Genomic DNA, 21,594 nt, shown 5'->3' on the forward strand with positions numbered 1-21,594 from the left:
CCGTCCCCCATCATCAGGACACAAACAGCCCCCAGGATAGAGCGGATGACAATTATACCAGATAAGTCCAATGTTACTGCTCGTTTGTGAGTGTATCTTCTAATTTTTTATGCAACCTTTGAAAAAAGTGTTTTACTGCTACGCTTAAAAGGTGCCGCTTTTTTCCCTTCTGCTACGTTTTATATTCTTCTTTTATCTGCAAGCTGGCACCCATCTCTGCGGAAAGCTGGTTCTTGAGTATTTATATGGACTAATTGTCATGGACTAATATATATTGTCCCCTCTGAACATTCATTTCAATCCCTTTCCCTCTCATATAGTAGTAGTTGTATGCATCCGTATCCAGAGTGTGCTCAGTTAACCCCTTGTTTTGTATGGGGGAACGGCTTGGTTGAGATATGATGAACCGTTCAGACAGTACCGGGGTAGTTAGGCCGTCTCTTCGCTGGGATCATAAAGACATCAGCCTCTGGATGCGACCTATGTCGTCGGCGAGGGCCCCCACTCAGTTTCTTCAAGGGGGGCTGGGGGTACACCCTCCTCAGGACTGCCGGCCGGAAAGAAATGGGGGGTTCGTTGGCAATTCAATGAGAACTCCTGTAAGTTCTTGCAGATTTGAGCTTGAGTGTTTGGGGTATGGGGGATCCCATCCCTTGTCCAAGTACTTTAAAAAGGGTAAGCGTGCCAGCGAGCCTGCTCACAAAAGGGACGACTCCGGTGAAGGGGGAAAGGATGCAGCCTTTCCTAAGTAGATACCCGAATAGGGAAGTGGCTATGCTGCTTGCCTTTGGGTTTTGGGACGGTTTCAGGATCCTGTGTTCATTGATAGTGGTTCCGTCGGTGGCGCGGAAATTGAAATCTGCCTAACAGCAACCCGGGGTGGTGGGGGAAAAAATGGCTAAAGAGGTGGTGCTAGGTCACATGGGGGGGCCAATTGTGGTCCCACCTTTTTTTTTAATACAAACGCTTTTATTAGAAGGAAATAAAAAGTAAGCACGTACAGAGAACAATATCATATAGACACCAACTCAGGACAGGTCACCATATCACTAATACAGAGATCAAATGTGGTCCCACCTTTGCCAGACCTGGTGGTGTCTCCATTGGGGGTGGTACCCAAGAAGAAACAGAACGAGTTATGTCGCATTCACCACTTATCTTTCCCAAAAAGGGGTTCTGTCAATGATTTCATTGATCCTGACACGTGCACGGTGTCCTATACTTCATTATCTCAAGAAGGGCCTGGTGACTCAATTGAAGGATGCACCCTGACCAATCTGTCTTACAGTACTGCTGGACGGCTTAAAGGACTTTTGGGTACTATGTAGCTGTGTTCGCTTGAAAATCACTGATTACCAAATTCTGTGGCAGAGGGTTGTTCAACCGTGTGTCGCTATTACCAAATCCTGTAGCAGAGGATTGTCTAACCGTGTACTGCTATCATCGCTATTATCAAGTCTGTGGCAGAGACTTTTGTTTGTCCGTGCATCACTCCGGCTGCTAGGCTGATGAGAGAGGCATATCCGGGTGAGCAAGATCCACTAACGAGAAGTGGTATTGTCTTTTGGATCTAAGAGTTCCTCAGTGATCTGCACCAGGCATCTGAACTTTTCCTAACCCTCCATCCCTCTACTTCTGAAAGTAAGGTTAATAAAAAGAGCATTGAAAAAAAGACTAAGTGACTGTCGTATACATCTGTGGGCACATGGCCCAATATAGACTCTGAGTTTCTGTCACGGTGAACTGCAGGGTGGGGGGGGGGGGGGGGTGAAGGAAAGACCCAAAACTAATCAGCAGCTCCTACGAGGGTAGTGCTACACGAGTGATACAGAAACCAGCATTTTGAAAAGGGCCACCAGTGTTAGTCCCCATAATACTGGTTGGTGAACTTTAAAGTGGATGCAAACCAGAATTTTTTATTTATTTTTTGCAGTCACAATGTACAGTATAATATTTCCTATCATCTGTGCCAAGTCTTGCCACACAGAGTTAATCCAGCTCTGAGCAATCCTCTATTGTTCAGTAAAATAAAACGGACTTACAGCGAAAAACCTTAGTCCATTCCACCCCCTTGCTGTGAGTGACAAGTTATTTATATATCTCATGCACTAGTCTGGGGACAGACATTATTTTTTAATTCCCACCCCCCACTCCTTTTCTGAAGTCATGTGGTTACTTTTCTGGATTTTGACTGGATGTTAGTGATAATAGCAGAATTTAGTGTAAGGAATACACAAAAATGCATGTTGACAAGGGGAGTGTAGAGGAGGGCGGGGAGTCTACTGACATCACAACTCCACCCACGAGCTCCAGACAACAGATCCACCCACAGAATCTGCAGTTTTTCAGTTCTTATAACAGACATAGGGGAGACATTTGACAGGTATACATGCAGGAGGTATGTATATCCTTATAGATCAGCACTATGGCAGTAGTTTAGAAAGGATGCGAGTGGGTTTACATTAAGGTGACCAGATTTTTAAAATGAAATCAGGGGACATTTTTTTTTTTTTACTAGTAATGGTGGCAATCAGCGACTTTCTGCCCCTCACCGCCCCCTTCACAGCCTGTCAAGTCTTACTCTCTGGGCCCCAGCTACTGGTTGGGGAGCAGAGGAAGAACACTTTGCCAGTGAAGGCAAGGAGATAAGCAGGCAGGCGGCTGGCCGGGACTTGAGCCAAGGCAGAAGAACATGAGAGCGGAGCTGAATGCACCCGAAACTGAAGAAATATTCACTCCATTCCGACCAGCACATGATCATCAGAAAGGGGCACAGATAATGGAAAAAAATACACCCCCTAAGCTAGTAGGTGTGGGGGTGTGTAGTTCAGAATTATTATTTTTTGAATTCTGCACTGACTGTCTTTGAAATTGCCCCAGCCCCTGTTCAAATCAAATCCAGAGACAAACCCAGGGACAGACTTTGTTCGGGGACAGTGTCCTCAATCCGGGCACTGTCCCCTAAAACCAGGGATGTCTGGTCACCCTAGTTTACATCCACTTTAAGCAACAAGTAATAGTACTGAGCCACTAAGAGCTCCGTCTAATGGCTAATCTAGAAATGTATATATATATATATATATATATATATATATATAAAATAAAATAGCAAAAATGTGACAGAGCAAAGCATGTCAAATTGTAAAAACCATAGGAAATATGGAATACCATAGGAACTCAAAAAATATGCCCATCAAACACATACTGTAAAGGTAAATTACTGGACTGACTTTGCAAAATAAAGAAAATTAACAGTCTTACTCAGATTCTGGTACCGGCTGGTATTACATCCACACACTCCTAATGTGCATGTTTCATCTATATCACATCCATTTACACAGGAAGGAGAAGCTGCAGAAGACACAGCAGAAAAACATCTGTTTAATGACATCCTAAATGATCAGACTCAGAAAGTACACTTTAAACTGATTTTGAAAATACTTACTTGTGCAACAGGACTGACTTTTATCGTAGTATAAGCCTTGTGGACAGCAGTAGGTGAGATCAAGGTCATTGCATTGTACATTTACATCTGGAAGGCAGTAGTTAAAGGTACCGTCGTTGCATGAACAAAGATTTGGGTCATTACAAGACCCTGAACATGAGTTGCAGAGAGTAATATTGGCAAGAGAAGCTGGGAAGAGTAGAAAAAAATGTCAGACACCAGGATCTCTGTAGTTGGTAAATTTTCACATCAAGTCACATGGCTCAAAAACATCTGCAATATCACTGGAACTGCAAACTGTATTTGCAAAACTGACCATAACATCATTTTGCAAACAGCTGAAAAAAAACTTTTGCTCAACAAGAGTATTAATCCCTTTGTGACCGCAATGATTTTATTAATCCAATTATAATTAATTGCAATTAATTGTAACGTGCCTATGCACACAGGCACATAAACAAGCGCCGTGCATTCTTAAGGAGTTCCACCCAAAAGTGGAACTTCTGCATTAAGCACTCCTCGCCCCCTAACATGTCACATTTGGCATGTCATTTTTTGGGGGGGGGGGGTAACTTTTTAGTGGGAATTCCTGTCCCACTTCCTTCTTCCTCTTCTTGGCTGCCTAGGCGACTCCTCCTCTCCCCCTAGGCCACAGATGTCAAACATAAAAGGAGGACATTTAATGTGGCCCTCGCTCTCCTCTGGTCCTCCTGCAGATCCCTACTTTCTGCTTTCAAGCAATGCATCCAGCTTCTTCCCAGCAGCAGCATAAGGAAAGGGGGTGTACTGTGATGTAAGGGAGAATATGGGACTCAACTTCTGATGGTGGGGTGGCTCTTGACATCTAATGTAAGGGGAGAGGATGCGCTGGACATCTAATCTTACAGATAAAACCGGCCCTTTTGAGGACAATCATAATGCTGATGTGGCCCATAATGAAATTGAGTTTGACACCCCTGCCCTAGTGGGTCCCTCCCTGCCAGAAATCTTCTGGGACACGTATCCCAGAAGATTTCCTGGCCAAAAGCAGAGCGCAGCGCGACTTGCGCAGGGCACATCTGGTTGTGAAGCCGTAAGCTGTCACGGCCAGGTGCCCACAGTTGCTATGACGGCGCCGTGGAGAAGAGGGGGAGAAGAGCAAGGCTGCGGGGGGGGGGCGCATCGCTGGACCGTGGGACAGGTAAGTGTCTGTTTATTAAAAGTCAGCAGCTATTTGTACTTTTTGTAGCTGCTGACTTTTAATAACGGGTGGAACTTCTCTTTAAGTACAACATTTTTTAAAAAAGCTGCTTTTTTGGTCAGTAATTTCCACCACATGCGCTCAGATGCTATGTACATATTGTGCAGAACGAGAAAATGAGAATAAGTTTTCACGCATTTGTGTGAAATTGGGCAAGTGCTCGCAAAAATGTGCGAACACATATACGCAAACATGCGTGTAAATACGTGCAAATACATACAAACATATGAAAATGTAGATGCTCAAACAGGAGTATTATGTGCATTAGGCCTTAGGAACCCAAAACATCATGCAGACATTTGGGTGAAGAGAACAGAGAGCTGAGAGTGAACTGTAAAGTCGTGTACACACAACCATTTTTCATGTCATGGGAAAAACTATGTTTTTCTCGACGTGATTCTTGTCAAGCCTGCCTTAAAGTGGAGTTCCACCCATAAATATAACATTACATCAGTAGTTTTAAAAAAAATGTCATTAGTCCTTTACGAATTTTTTTTTTTTTTTTAGATGCCTTCAAAGTGTTGTTGCTAGGCAGAATAGTTAATCTTCCCACTTCCTGCACCTAGGTGCTTAATGCACCGCACATACTCCTGGGAATGTAGTGGGTGTAACTTTCCAAGAGTCTGTGCACTCCCCAGTCTCGAAGAATCATGTGACTTGGACAGTACAGGTGCTGAAACCTGATCTGAAACCTATTACACTGCTTGTGCAGCACTGAGCATGTGCGAGATCTGCAAGGCTGAAATCCAGGAAGTCATACAGTCTGGCTTCATGATGCCCACACTTAAGATGGCCCCAGTCAATTTCTATTTTATAAAGTGTCTAAATGCTGTAACAACCTAACAAACGGACCTTAGTTTACAGACTAACTTTACTAGAATACATTAAGCTTGTGTATTACAGGGGTATTTATATTTAAAAAGTGGAATTGTGGCCGGAACTCCGCTTTAAATACATACGATCGTGAAAAAAGAATGCTCGAGCAAAGCGCGGTGACGTACAACACGTACGACGTTACTATAAAGCGGAAGTTCCATTCGGATGGCGCCACCCTTTGGGCTGCTTTTGCTGATTTCGTGTTAGTAAAAGTTTGGTGAGAGACGATTCGCGCTTTTCAGTCTTCATACTTTTCAGTCTGTTACAGCGTGACGAATGTGCCATCTCCATTACAAATGCTAGTTTTACCAGAACGAGTGCTCCCGTCTCATAACTTGCTTCTGAGCATGCACGTTTTTTTCCCGTCCTTAAAGTGGAGGTTTACCCAAAAACTTAATTTTTAACATTAGATTGAGGCTCATTTTGTCAAGGGGAATCTGTGTTTTTTTTTAAATCGAAGCAGTACCTATCGTTTTAGAGATAGATTTTCTCCGCCGCTTCCGGGTATGGGCTGCGAGACTGGGCGTTCCTATTTGATTGACAGGCTTCCGACAGGCTTCCGACGGTCGCATACATCGCGTCACGATTTTCCAAAAGTAGACGAACGTCGGTGCGCAGGCGCCGTATAGAGCTGCACCGACGTTCGGCTTCATTCGGCTACTCGTGACGCGATGTATGCGACCGTCGGAAGCCTGTCAATCAAATAGGAAGCGGCGTAGAAGATCTATCTCTAAAACGGTAAGTACTGCTTCGATTTAAAAAAAAAAACACCCGATTCCCCTAGACAAAATGAGCCTCAATCTAATGTTAAAAATAGTTTTTCGGGTGAACTCCCGCTTTAAAGCCTACACGCGACCGTTTTTCACGACGACGTGAAAAATTAGAGCATGTTCTAAATTTTTAATGCCCATTTTTCACGTCGAGAAAAATGCTCTGGAGCCTACACACGATCGTTTTTAATGACCAATTTAAAAAATTGCATTTTTCACGTCATGAAAAAAATGTATTTGCATCGGCAGCAATTTTTTTACATTTTTAATATACATACACTTTAATTTTACTGATGCACCCTATCACTCATCCTTAACACTTATCAGATTCACACTTAACCTGTCCCTCACCCTCAACCTAACAGAGGTTTCAACTCTTTCCTACACTATCCTTAAAGGAGTTGTAAATAAAACTTTTTTTTTTAGCTGAAATGACTGTTTACAGGGTATAGAGACATAATAGTTAACTGATTCCTTTTAAAAAACGATTAAAAATAGATAAAAATCAATCAGTTTCTAGTTTCGTTTTTGCATGTTGTTTCCTGCCTCTCTGCTGTACAGAGCCACAGAGCCAATACAGGGCAGTGATGGTTTGGAAAACGAAACTGATTGGTGCTGAGGGGTTTTAGACACACAGTAATCACACCTCCTTGATTAGTGACCACAGAGAGAAAGCTCCCAGTACTGTGGTTATCAGGAAACCAGACAACCAGGAAGTGTGGAGATCAGAGAAGAATTACAGCAACTTGAGAGCAAAAACGAACAATGAGGACATGAAAACAGCACTGCATTAAGGTAAAGGAAGCTATTAAGATAAAAAAAAATGCTTTACAAACCCTTTAACATTAAAAATGGGCTGCCAGAAAGACAAACCCTCTTTTATTACAAGTATGCAATATTTTACAAGTGGCCCTCTAAAACCTTGACCACTAATCTCAACATGATTTGTACTTTAACCCTTTTACGTCTGCTTTGATGAACAGTTGCATGTGAACAGCAGCAGCACTGGCCTTTTATTTGTACAGAGTACAGATCTGACAGCCACTGCTGACACCTGTAGCTATTTGCATCCAGTGTGCACAGGCAGTGTTTATAACCACTGGCAAGAATCTACTGATTCTTGCCAGCGGCTGCCCCTGGCTGCTGTTATTCAGCTGTCAGAACGTATTCTTAGGCCTCTTTCACGTAGCTGGGTAGCTGTGGCTGCTGCATTCCTGCGGCAAGAATCGGCAGGCCCTCGCTGTTGGAATGACTGGGTCGTGTGGTCAGTTTTATCCACGCTCATTTAGACATCTGTCCCTAAAGCCTCATACACACGATCGGATTGTATGACAGGAATTGTGTGATGACAGGCTGTTGTCGGAAAATCCGACTGTTTGTACGCTCCATCGGACAATTGTTCTCAAATTTTCCGCGGACAAATGTTGGATGGCAGGCTTTAAAATGTTCGTGGACAATTGTCGGATTTTCTGAGCTTGTGTACACAAGTCCGTAGAACAAGAGTTCAAAGTACAGACACGCATGCTCGGAATCAATGCTCACCAAACACAATACCAGAAGGTGCCCAAAGGGTGGCCTAAAGAGCTGAAAAACTATGTAGTTTTGTGTTTGTTGGCCAACAATTGTGTGCCGTTTGTATGCAAGACAAATTCCTGGCCAACGCCCTTCGGACAAAAGTCAGAGGCTTTGTCTGTGGAAAATCCGATCGTGTGTACGAGGCGTTAGGCTTTATGTACACACAGCCTACTTTGGCTGCCAGCTGCGGGAAAAGGCAAACGGTGGAAAAATCTATTTTGCTGCAGTCTTGCTGCGGTTTGCTTTTTCCTGTAGCCGGTGGGCAAAATGTTCCTATCCTGAAGAAGTTTCTTCCACATTCAGGAGAGGGAGGTTTAAGCTGGGCTAACCACGGCAGCTCCTAAACTCTGCTAAAAGCCTATGGGCTAGATTCAGTAAGAGTTACTCTGGCGTATCAGTCGATACGCCGTCGTAACTCTGAATTTACGCCGTCGTAAATTAAAGCGTATTCTGGAAACCAGATACGCTTAAATTAGGCTAAGATACGAGCAGCATAAGTCTCTTACGCCATCGTATCTTTTGGTGCATATTTACGCTGGCCGCTAGGTGGCGCTTCCGTCGTTTTCGGCGTAGAATATGCAAATGACCTAGATACGCCAATTCACAAACATACATGCGCCCGGCGGTATTTTTTTACGTCGTTTGCGTAAGGCTTTTTCGGCGTAACGTTGCTCCTGCTTCTATGAGGCGCACGCAATGTTAAGTATGGACGTCGTTCCGCGTAGATTTTTGAATTTTTTACATCGTTTGCGTAAGTCGTTCGCGAATATGGCTGGACGGAATTTATGTTCACGTCGAAACCAATACGTTGTTGCGGCGTACTTGGGAGCAATGCACACTGGGATATGTACACGGACGGCGCATGCGCCATTCGTAAAAAACGTCAATCACATCAGGTCATCATACATTAACATAAAACACGCCCCCCTTCCACATTTGAATTAGGCGGGCTTACGCCGGCCAATTTACGATACGCCGCCGCAACTTACGGAGCAAGTGCTGAATAAAGCACTTGCCCATCTAAGTTGCGGAGGCGTAGCGTAAAGAACATACGATACGCCCGCACAAAGATACGCTGCCCTTACTGAATCTAGCCCTATGTGTACATGGACATATAGGGGTTGATTTACTAAAGGAAAATAGACTGTACACTCTGCAAGTGCAGTTGCTCCAGAGCCTTAATGAGGTAAAGCGTCACTTTGCAATGAATACCCAATCATGTGCAAGGAAAATGAAAAAAAATGCCTATTTACTTGCATATGATTGGATGATGGAATTCAGCAGAGCTTTTCCTCATTTACTAAGCTCTGGAGAAACTGCACTTTGCAAAGTGCACAGTCTATTTTCCTATAGTAAATCAACCCCATTGTGTCAGCTGTTTTAAAAGCTGGCTACATAGTTACATAGTTAGTGAGGTTGAAAAAAGGCACAAGTCCATCCAGTTCAACGTGTGTGTGAGTGTACGTTTATGTCAATAGTATGTAGTGATTTCCTAAATTCTTTTTGCTGTGTATTGTGATCTGTTAGTGTAGTATAAAAAGTGTCCAGGGATTATTCTCAGTCACATGCTGTGTAAATGTGTTCTCCAGCAGGGTGTGCTAGACATATTGCTGCACATTATAGATATTTAATATCTGTCCAATCAGTAGGCCTGGGGAGCTTGCTGTGCATGCTGGGAAAGGTATTAAATATCTGAGTCACTTCCTGCTTTTTCTCTTTTCCTCCAGGGATTTCTCTTGAGAGGGTGTCTGTGTAATCCACCTATCTAGGCCTCAAGCCTTAGGGCCTAGAGGTATGGAGTGTTGAGGAATCTCCTGTCATGGGAGGTGTCCCTAAGCTGCTGGCTGAGATGAAGTGCTACTGGTCGTTTGGGGAAGCAAAGCAGCAGTTGTCCTACCACAGGGATGATGATTGACCGACTGAGCTGGGAAGCACCACATGAACCTTCCTACTGCTGTCCTGCCTTGTATCCTAAGACTGAGGCCTCGTACACACGACAGAGTTTCTCGGCAGAATTCGGCGAGAAACTCGGTCAGAGCCTGATTCTGCCGAGAAACTCTGTCGTGTGTACACTTTCGGCCCGATGGAGCCGCCGAGGAACTCGTCGAGAAAATAGAGAACATGTTCTCTATTTTCTCGTTGTTCTATGGGAGCTCTCGGCCCGCCGAGCTCCTCGGCGGCTTCAGGGCTGAACTGGCCGAGGAACTCGATGTGTTTGGCACGTCGAGTTCCTCGGCCGTGTGTACGAGGCCTGAGAATACACAGGAACCTCAGTTGACAAGGTGCCACATTTATGAGATGTATTCCATCCAGCAGAGTTCTGTTACAGAAGGATTGTTATTAGTGAGAAGACCATGTATGAGATCAGAGACTGTGTATTGTTAATGGAACCACTCAGGTATCCTGTGTTGCCTTCACCCTCCTTCCCACTCTTCATGCATGTTCATTATTAAAACATCTAAAACAAATTTAAAGTGACTGGCGCCCTCAATTAATCCACCACCACCCGGAAAAAGGACTTTCACCCTGAGAAGGAATGTGCCTGGGACATTTATCACCAAGTAAGTGGGTCTGGGACATTTGCATGTACCAATTGGGCATCAGTAGAGCCAAATGTGCCAGGACTGGTTACCGATAGCGTTACAAGTACATCGTATATCCCTGTATGTTGTGGTCGTTAAGGTGCCCATCTAATCGTTTTTTTAAACTATCGATGCTCCCTGCTGATACCACTGCTTGTGGAAGAGAATATCACATCCGTAATGCCGCGTACACACGACCGTTTTTCGGGTTGTAAAAAATGAAGTTTTTTTTTAATGTCATTAAAAGCGATCGTGTGTGGGCTCCAGAGCATTTTTCACGATGTAAAAAATAGCCATTAAAAATTTCGAACATGCGCTAATTTTTCACATCGCTTTTAATGTTGTCGTTTTTTACGTCGTGAAAAATGGTCGTGTGTGTGCTTTAACGACGTGAAAAAAACATGCATGCTCAGAAGCAAGTTATGAGATGGGAGTGCTCGTTCTGGTAAAACTAGCGTTCATAATGGAGTAAGCACATTCATCACGCTATAACAGACTGAAAAGTGCGAATCGTCGTTTACTAACATGAAAGCAGCCCAAAGGGTGGCACCATCCGCATGGAACTTCCCCTTTATAGTGATTTCACGATCGTGTGTGGGCAAGGTCGATTTTTCTAGACCCTTAAAAACTTGACTTTTTTACAACCCAAAAAACGGTCGTGTGTCTACGCGGCATAACACTTGGACAGTAAAGAACCCTCAATGCAGTTTAACCACTTAAGGACCAAGCCTCTTTCTGAGATTTGTTGTTTACAAGTTAAAAACATGTTTTTTGCAAAAAAATTACTTAGAACCCCCAAACATTTTTTTTAACACCCTAGAGAATAAAATGGCGGTCATTGCAATACTTTATGTCACACCGTATTAGCGCAGAGGTCTTACAAACACAGTTTTTTGGGGAAAATTAAAACTTTTTGGAATATTAAAATAAGACAACAGTAAAGTTAGCCCAATTTTTTTTTATATTGTGAAAGATAATGTTATGCCGAGTAAATGGATACCCAACATGTCATGCTTCAAAATTGCGCCTAACATTCGGCTGAACTTTTCTCTGCTGCTTGTCAGCACGTTCCAACAGGAAGAACGTCTCTCCGTGGCTGTCATCTCTGTGCTGCGCTCCTAGCAGCTGCAAACACTGAGGCTGGAGCACGTTTGGACACATACAGGAGAGTGTCCAGGAGCCCAGATGCCAGATATTAACTAGGAAGTGACATCAAACGCCATAGTGACGTCCTGGGTAATGTACTCCAATTACAATCAGCACGGTTGTTTTCTATGAATGCAGCTGGAAACAAAATTGCAAAATTTTAACCCTTGAAGCCCTGAAAGATTGTGTGTGTTTTCATGCAGGCACTGGGAACATTTTTTTGCGTTGTGCTGTATACATTTGTTTATCTTTTCTACATAAAGAACTGGTTCTTCCGAACAAGCTGAGATCTACTGAATGTTATTCCTCACAAACATTATGTGGAATTATAGTGGTAAACCTTTATGAGCGCAGAATTCCTTTTTGTTGTAACTTCAAAATTGCGCCCGCTCGTGGAATGGCAACAAACTTTTACCCTTAAAAATCTCCAAAGACAACGTTTAGAAAATTCTACATGTTTTGAGTTACAGAGGAGGTCTAGGGCTAAAATTATTGCTTTCGCTCTACCGATCGCGGCGATACTTCACATTTGTGGTTTGAACACCGTTTTCATATGCGGGTGCTGCTCAAGTATGCGTTTGCTTCTGCACGTGAGTGTGGCGGGACGGGGGGCGCATTTACATTTTTTCTTATTTATTTATTTTACCTTTTTATTTTCATTTTTTACACTGTTCTTTTTAAAAAAAATGGTGTCACTTTTATTCCTATTACAAGGAATGTAAACATCCCTTGTAATAGAAAAAAGTATGACAGGTACTCTTAAATATGAGATCTGGGGTCAAAAAGACCTCAGATCTCAAATTTACACTAAAATGCAATAATAAAAAAAAATGGTGTCATTTGAAAAAAAATGGCCCTTTAAAAGCTATGGGCGGAAGTGATGTTTTGACGATGTGGGATGGCTATACACTGATAGATATTCAGCCAGTCCCTGCTGAACAGGTTGAACAGGCTGATGCCCGTACACATAACCGTATGTCATGTCATGGAAAAAAACTGTGTCTTTCTCTACGTGATTCCTCTCAAGCCTGCCTTGCATACACATGATCGTGAAAAAAAAATGCTCGAGCAAAGCGTGGTGACGTACAAAGGCACTATAAAGGGGAAGTTCCATTCGAATGGCGCCACCCTTTGGGCGGCTTTTCCTGACTTTGTGTTACCACGTGTTAGTAAAAGTTTGGTCAGAGACGATTCGCGTTTTTCAGTCTTCGTGCTTTAAAGATCGTTTTTTGTTGTTCAGTTTGTGCTTGTGGGTTGGTATCTGTCTTTCAGTGCTTGTAGACAGTTCGTATCTGTTTTTGCAGTGCATTCTTGTCCACTGGTTACTGTTTTTCAGGTCGTTCTTCATAGGCCTTGCTGTTCTTCAGTGCGTTCATTTAGTTTGTTCTGATTAGACAACTGTTTTCTAGCCAAGTTGAGGGGACATTCTCGTTGCCGAGATCGTGCTATGCTTGGTGCTGGGATTGTTGCTTTATCCCGACTCCAGTCCATGAACAGGGTGAGGAGGAGTTCATGGACCAAGATTTGGTTGCTCCAGCGGGACCAATTCTGTCACATGCATCTGCTGCGGGAGATCCAGGAGAATAACCCTGATGACTGCAGGAATTTTCTTAGGATGTCTGCCCCCTTTTTTCAGCATCTGTTGGCTTTGGTGTCCCCCTATATCACCAGGCAGGACACCGTTATGCGGGAAGCCATAACTGCTGAGCAGAGGCTAGTTGCCACGTTGCGCTACCTGGCAACAGGGAGAAGCTTGCAGGACCTCAAGTTCTCGATAGGCATCTCCCCCCAGGCTCTGGGCCTCATTATCCCAGAAACCTGTTCTGCCATAATACAAGTCCTGCAGGAGGACTATATTAAGGTAAGTTTTCTCCTTTAACCTCACATTCTATGTATTTAATGCTTGCTAATGTATAGTATTTTTTCATCAGTCTCTAATCAACATGATTATATTATGCTGTGAATGTCCCTTTTGTCCCCATGCATGCTGTAAGCGTTTAATGCTTTTTTTTGGCCTACATGCATATTTCCAATAACTAACCTCTCCAGCATGCTCTCCTGGGTCCAAACACACCTAGCCTAGTCACTTCCCAATGTATTTTGCCTGCTCCATGGTAGTACTTGACCCCCCCCCCTAAAATGTGTGCATTTTGTTTCTTTTTCAAATTCAGACAGAGTGCTAGAGCCTTGATTTTTGAGGTCCCCAACTCATCTCGAACCCCCCCCCATAAAATAATTAAAATGGGCCATCAGAGGGGGTGAGGAATCATATTAATAATATTTTTTTTTGTCTTAAAATACTCCTTTAAATTAATGTTATTATACTGATGTTTGGGCAAGAATGTTTTGGGATAATCTGCTTGCAATGTTTATGTATCAAAGTAATACATTTTTTCTTGTTTGACTCCACAGTTCCCTTCTATGCCACAGGAATGGCAGAATGTGCATCTGAGTTTTCCCAGCGTTGGAACTTTCCCAACTGTGGATGGGCTATTGATGGCAAGCACATCCACATCGTGCCACCACCCCGTTTGGGATCCTATTATTTTAACTATAAAGGGTTCCACAGTATCGTGCTCATGGCGGTGGTGTCTACCAATTATGAGTTCCTTTTTGTAGACGTAGGGAAAAATGGGCGGATGTCTGATGGCGGAGTTTTTGCCCAGACTGAGTTCACCCATAGGCTACTATCTGATGACCTGGCATTGCCAACAAAATTTGACCATGCCTATTTAGGCATGGTCAAATTTAGTTAACACTGTATCAGACAAAATCATTGTATTATTATTAGTGAGCGAATGAACAATGATTCCTACGACCGATTATTGTGCCTATGAACATGAAACTTGACATCTTGAACTGTACTACATTAAAGAAAAAGCACATGCAGCACCATGCTAGTAATAATAATCTGAGTTAAACAGGAAAATTACTTACTTTTTCCAATACATTTTTTAATTTTGTGGTATTGCTCCGGCTCCCTCATCTTGATGTCAGACCATCTTTTGCGGAGCTGTTCTTTTGATCTGCGCACCCCAAATTTTTTTTGCAGAGTTTTCACCACTTTGTCCATTATTTTGGCCTTGACCTGATTAGGCTTTTTGTATGGGCCATGTTTTGCATCATAATCCTCCCTCCTCAATATTGCCACCATTTCAACCATCTCCTCGAACGACACGTTTGTCGCCTTGTGTCTCCCACATATTGTGGGTCTGTGGTTCCTCCTGACTTTCCTCCTCGGTTGAGGTTGCCACTTGCAGAGTGTCCGCCATGTTGTCTTGCACTACGACGAGCGAGAAGGGGTGGGGAAAGTACTATAACGAACGTTAGGGGCGGGGAAAGAGTGCGGAGCTTCACGCATGGGCAGTGTATATAAAGGTAATCCGCGTGGGTCAAAACTATGTTCAGTGTGTGGAAGAAGGCGGAAGCAATGAACGTTTAGATTAAGGGTATGTAGCATTTTTTTGACTTGACTGATCAGTGGATGAGTTTGTGGCCTATATATGGTGAGAAAGATTAATAGTAGAGTCTTGACTGACATTAGTATTTTTGTCTGGTTTTTGACTTGCAGAAATCATGCAGGTCTTCAAGGATCATGATTTTATGGCTGAGTTCCTGCAAAGGTGGAAGAATCTTCAGATTTTATGGCAGACCAAAGGCAATACTAATAAAAATAAAGAAGCCAGGAAGAAAGCACTGGAGAGCCTGCTTGAATTTGTGAAAACCCAAATCCCCACAGCAACAACCAAGGATGTGAATACCAAAATTGGGACCATAAGGGGCACATATCGTAGAGAACGGAATAAAGTATTGAAATCCACAAGGTTAGGAGCAGCTGCAGATCTGATTTATAAGCCTAGTCTGTGGTACTTCAGTCAGTTAGGCTTCCTTGACGACCATCTGGAAGCAAGGGAATCGCTTTCAACCCTTCCCCCCAGATGTAGCTCCAGCCTTCCCTGCTGCCAACCCTCCAGCCTTTCCTGCAGCCAAGATAAGCCTTCTTCGGAGGAACAACCTGAGTTCCTGGAGGAGCCTGATTTGATCAAATGGAGCCAGGTATAGTATTTGGCTAAAGATTTATTGTACTAAAAGTATAATGATGTAAAATAGATGTTACTTTAGCTAAAAATTTAATGATTGAACAGAAAGTGTGAACAAGAATGAAGAATGCAGGGGTCAGAATGATTGTCTTTCAATATTTATTAGCATTCAATTTGCAACTGTCATGAGGTGAAAAATGTGTGTGTTAGATGAAGACCAACATTTAACTATGTACCTTTTTTATACACAGACAGAGCATAGCCAGGATGAGGGGGAGAAATTGTGAGCCAGGAGGAGGCAGGCACCAGTGGGACACAGGAGGAGGCAGGCCCCAGTGGGACCCAGGAGGTGGCCAGGCTTAGCACCAGTTCCCAAATACCTCCTCTCTGCATGCCACAAAAAAAGGCCAGGAGGCTTCAACAGATGGAGGAAGAAACACATGCCCTAATTATAGAGGCTACTGCGGCCCTCAGAGAGCCCCCCACCGCTGCAGAGGGATTTGCAGACATTATTGGTGAAAAACTTCCCAGAATGGACATGGGCCAGCGTCTCAGAAGCGAAACCCTTATTTTGAAGGTGGTCAACATGGGCTTGATAGGGAAGCTGACTGACTACACGGACATTGTGGAGGTCGCTCCTCCTGCTCCTGCTCCTGTCACAAGCTCTCCTCCAGGGACACAGCCTCCGAAGACGTGATTAACAAAAGCTGCAGGGAAGGCTACAAAGAAGACAAGAAAATAATTGTGTTTCTCATGGTCCCAATTTTGTTATTCACATCTTTGGTTGTTTGCTGTGGGGATCTGTGTCTGCACACATTCAAGCAGGGTCTCCAGTGCTGCCTTCCTGGGTTTGCCTTCACCTTTAATTTTTAAATTAATTTTTGGTTTACAGTCAAAACTTGACCATGTGTTTTTATTCAAAATAGAGTTTGCTAATGAGTAGGCAGGGACATTTAAAAAAAAACATTTTCAAATTAACAAGGGACACTAACCTCCTTGAGGGTAAATAATAATGTTGTTGCGGTAACTTGACACACTCAAAAAAAGAAATTGGAAATCAGTCTAAAATATTATCCAATTATTAACCAAAAAAGAAGATCTTCATTAAAAGTTTGTAAAAATGTATAAACATTTTTTTAGGGAGATCTGGCTTACAAAAATAAAGATTATTCATGAGATCACGATAAATAATAAAGAAACATTTTGTTAGAACTCTGTGAGAATATCAACAGCAAAAGAATTTGATTATTGTAGCATTATAAAGAAGAAAAGAATGCGCTGCATTAAACGATGCAATAATTTGCAGCATGACGAATGTGCTATTTCCATTACAAATGCTAGTTTTACCAGAACGAGCGCTCCCGTCTCATAACTTGCTTCTGAGCATGTGCCTACACACAACCGTTTTTCACAACGAGAAAACGTGAAAAACGTGAAAAACTGCGAGAAAAAATAGAGCAGGGTCTAAATTTTAAATGGCCATTTGGAGCCTACGCACGATCGTTTTTAACGATCAATTGCATTTTTCTCATCATGAAAAACGGTTGTGAGTAAGCGGCATGAGTTTTGATCAATGTAAGGCAAGCTTAAGAAGTGAGCTTTGATTTATGGTTTTTTGTTCCTTGAGTTATGAGACTGTTTGATTTGGCTGTATAAGACCTTGAAGAGGTGAATTGTTTGAATTTAAAATGTGATAATTTAGCTAAGAAATGTTGTGTTTTTGTTGAGTATTTGTACTTTGTATTCGTACTTTAACCCTTTAATTGATTTTGATGAATGAGGTGCTAATTCTGATTACCAACAATCTGGCTATGAAAAGCTGTGATTTATAGTCATACTACATCTTCTAAATATCTGTGTCTATACTTTGATACTAGTAATTATTACTAATATTAAATCTAAATTTGGGCTTATTAGGCAATTTTCCTGTCTTTTTTTTAACATGTACTGTACTTACAGTCATCAGGATTGGGCCAGGTATCTATGCATTGAGCACCTAGAAATAGGAAAAAAAAAGTAGGAAAAGTCAAAGGCAGTGTTCCAAAGTGACATATGTATATTAAATCAATACACACTATTTATCTATCTATATATATATATATATATATATATATATATATATATATATATATATCTATATATATATATATATATATATATATATATATATATATATATATATATATATATATATATATATAAATATTTATATATCTATCTATATATATATATATATATATATATATATATATATATGTAGATATAGAAATCTATCTATCTATCTATCTATATATATATATATATATATATATATATATATATATATATATATATATATATATAATATGCTGATACACAAACACACACATACACAATTATGCTCAATTACAATTGTCTTGATAACAGTTTCTGAATGTGTATATTTGTTACTGCACACGAGGACTGTAAAATCTCTGAATAAACAACTGCCATTTGTTTTGTTTTTTCATGTGATTCTATATTTATGTATTCTGTATTTATGTCACAACTATAGTAAACCATCTGTATCAGGATCCAACCAAAGATCAGTGCATGGCCAGCCAAGTGTTTCCTCACAAGATAAGTGATAGAGCTAAAATAAATTGTAATGTAGTTGGTGCTGGCCTTGTACTAAAAGGCAGAAATAAACACAATAAGAAGAAAACCTTAAGAAACCTAAAAAAAACAGCCGGATGCTTGACAACTCAAGGGCTAGACCCCCCTTATACTCGAAATAGCTCTTTTGCAGTCATTTACTAGGGTATAGAGAATGTCTACTTAATGAAGGGAATGTTAATTTGGCAAAGTAAATAAAGCTGAACACTCATTCATGTGTAAAGGAATTATAAGACATTATTTTGCTTACACAGCAAAGGATGAATGGAGAGAATGAAGTTTGCACTTATCCACTAAGCAAAATTTACTTTGCCAATTGTCAGGTACGCTTTTAGTAAAACAACCCCACTGACTGGAGCTCCAGCATCCAGATATAGAGGAAATGTTGACAATGCAAATAAGTAGTGAATGAGAGTGGAGAAGGATCTGGGGGTTTTGGAAGATCATAAACTTAATAATAACATGCAATGCCAAGCTGTGATTTCCAAAGCGAGCAAAATCCTTTCTCGTATTAAGAGAGGTATGGATTCCAGAGAGAGAAATATAATTTTGCCCCTGTTCAAATCATTAGTACGACCTCATCTGGAATATTCAGTTCAGTTTTGGGCACCAGTTCTCAAAAAGGATATCAGGGAACTAGAGAAAGTGCAGATAAGAGGCATGGAGGAGCTCAGCTATGAGGAAAGATGAGAGGAACTGAATCTATTCTCTCTTGAGAAGAGGAGATTAAGGGGGCACTCTTTACATCTAGAGGAAAAGAGATTTAATCTCCAAATACGGAAAGGTTTCTTCACAGTAAGAGCTGTAAAAAATGTGGCATAGACTGCCTCCATAGGTGGTTCTGGCCAGCTCAGTAAATTGTTATAAACAAAAGACTGGATTCTTTCCTAAATGAACATAATATAACTTGGTACTAACATTTATAGGTAAAGTTAATCCAGGGAAAATCCTATTCACCTCTCAGGTGATCAAGAAGTAATTTTTCCCCTGCTGTAGCAAATTGAATCATGCTTTATTGTTGTTTTTTTGCCTTCCTCTGGATCAACTGTGGGTATAGGATTATGTATATAGGATTATATATATTTTTTTCTTTTTTCCTTTCACACTGCCGCGACTTGAATGTCAGGTAATTTTGCCGTAATTTTGCAGCCCATACTTTGCCACAATTCCAGAGAATGCCTGTGTAAACTTGAGGTCTACGGACCTCAACTCGTATCAAAGTTGGACCAAAGTAGTACAGGGACTAATTTGAAGTCGGTGCGACTTGAAGTTGGACAGATATAAATGGTTATCATTGGGGATTATGGGGTGCGACTTGTTATGCGAATCTGAAGTCCACAGTTCCAGAAAAAGTCGCACAAGTGTGAAAGGGGCCTTATAGGTTGAACTAGATGGACTTGTGACTTTTTTTCAACCTGATTAACTATGTCGAATATCGCTGATCATTTGCCCCACCTTATAACCAAAATGTCAAAAGGAACATCCCTCTGCTAGTATTACCTCTTTTAGGCTGGCCATACATAAATAGTTTTTTTTTCTCCATCTAAATGAGGTGGATGGAGGAATCCTCTTCACCTGGACATTATTCTCTGACAATGGCACCTGCCACTATCAGAATACACTGATCAGGGGTTGCAGCTGTTTAGCTGCAGCTGCCGATCAAGGACTATTCTCCAACATAATTCTTCAGCAGAACTCAAATGATTGACTTCTGTCAAGCAGGGATGGTCACACATTTACTGAAATTTTGATGGTTTAGCAAGGACCAGTCAAATTTCTATCAGCGTGTGGCTGTCCCGGCTTGACAGAAGTCAGTTGTTTGATGCTGGAAATTATTTTTCAATCAGTGTTCCTAACCTGGCTTAGAATATTTTGACAATATGTAATAATACAATCTATGTGAAAATTTGCTTTAGTTAGAAGACTGCATTTTCTTCTGATAATAACACAATTCTGCTTGATAATTATCCAGGGAAAAGCTGCCTCTTTACCACTCTTTGCCACCTAGGCTATAGCACAGGCCTAGTGTGCCTATTACGTCCAGCCCTGGCACCTTAATTTACATAAAGAAGGGACCCACTGATGTAACCATAAATTGCATCATGGGCACAGAAAGAGTGCCTTTAAGTTCTAGATTCTATAGCGTCATAGCTTTAGTGGTGATTTAATTGGGCATAATACAATACATTCTGCACAGTTATAGCAAAGCAGAAAATACACAAGGTTATATTACATATTACAATTATGTATAGATGAGGAATATTCCTAACTAAATTATTTGTATAGATACAGAGAGTTAAGCTTTAGTATTAAAAATACAGTCTAAAGCCTCGTACACACGATCAGATATCTGATGGAATCTAATACGATGGATTTTTTCATCCGATATCCGATGAAGCTGACTTTCATCAGTCTTGCCTACACACCATCAGTCACAGATCCGACTGTACCAAAATGCAGTGACGTAAAACACTACGACGTGCTGAGAAAAATGAAGTTCAATGCTTCCGAGCATGCGTCGACTTGATTCTGACCATGCGTGTATTTTTGACCGATGGACTTCCACACAGACGATATTTTTTTTTCTATCGTTTTTTTTATCCATAGGAAAAATTAAAAACATGTTCTATTTTTTTTCACTGGTGAAAAACAAACCGATGGGGCCCACACACAATCAGTTTGTCTGATGAAAACAGTCCATCGGTCTGTTTTTATCGGACAAACCGATCGTGTGTACAGGGCTTTAGTGTACAAATTATTTAATATTGATTTATTAATTTCAATTTGCAGCAACTTACCTGCATACTGGATAAGAATAGCCAATGCAATGACAAAGTGTAGCTTCATTTGTGCATGTATTTGTATGCCTGGTCCTTAATATGAGCTGAATGTTGTGTCAGATCAAAATGCAGAAATCTTCACTTACAGCTGACTTTATAGACAAAGGGGTGGGATCAAACGATAAAGTAGGCCGAATAATGGAAGATTGGAAAAAGTAATATGAGGCAAAAACCCCCAGGACTAATTGGCCAAGGCTGACTTACTTTTTAACTCGTTTGGTGCCCACTTCCTGTCAGTCGGGTGTTAATTTCACAACCATCTTCAGTTCATGAGAATGTACACGGCATTCAATCTGTAACATAGGAATGTGACTAATCAGACCTTGTGTCACTGTTTACACGTCAAGGAGAGACCTACCTTACCCCCAGCTCAGGTCACGCTGCTAACATAACCTGCACATTTTGGATCAATGTGCATCTCTGGAAATGTTCTATATTTTTAACAA

General features: G+C 41.5%; 1 protein-coding gene across 2 annotated transcripts in view; it reads right to left on the reverse strand.

The window, feature by feature from the left end:
* The window catches only part of LOC120927310 (uromodulin-like), a 141,416-nt gene extending 120,192 nt beyond the window's left edge, over window positions 1-21,224 (reverse strand). For both annotated transcript variants that reach the window (XM_040337893.1, XM_040337894.1), the window contains exons 1-4: window positions 21,107-21,224; window positions 17,632-17,670; window positions 3,446-3,634; window positions 3,262-3,351 (exon numbers count right to left, since the gene is read on the reverse strand). In XM_040337893.1, the coding sequence (XP_040193827.1) occupies window positions 3,262-3,351; window positions 3,446-3,634; window positions 17,632-17,670; window positions 21,107-21,155 (367 nt within the window). In that variant the 5' untranslated portion in view covers window positions 21,156-21,224. The remainder of the gene's footprint in view (window positions 1-3,261; window positions 3,352-3,445; window positions 3,635-17,631; window positions 17,671-21,106) is intronic.
* Window positions 21,225-21,594: the final 370 nt, after the last annotated feature.

This window comes from Rana temporaria, chromosome 2 (assembly GCF_905171775.1).
Source record: "Rana temporaria chromosome 2, aRanTem1.1, whole genome shotgun sequence".
Classification (NCBI taxonomy): domain Eukaryota; kingdom Metazoa; phylum Chordata; class Amphibia; order Anura; family Ranidae; genus Rana; species Rana temporaria.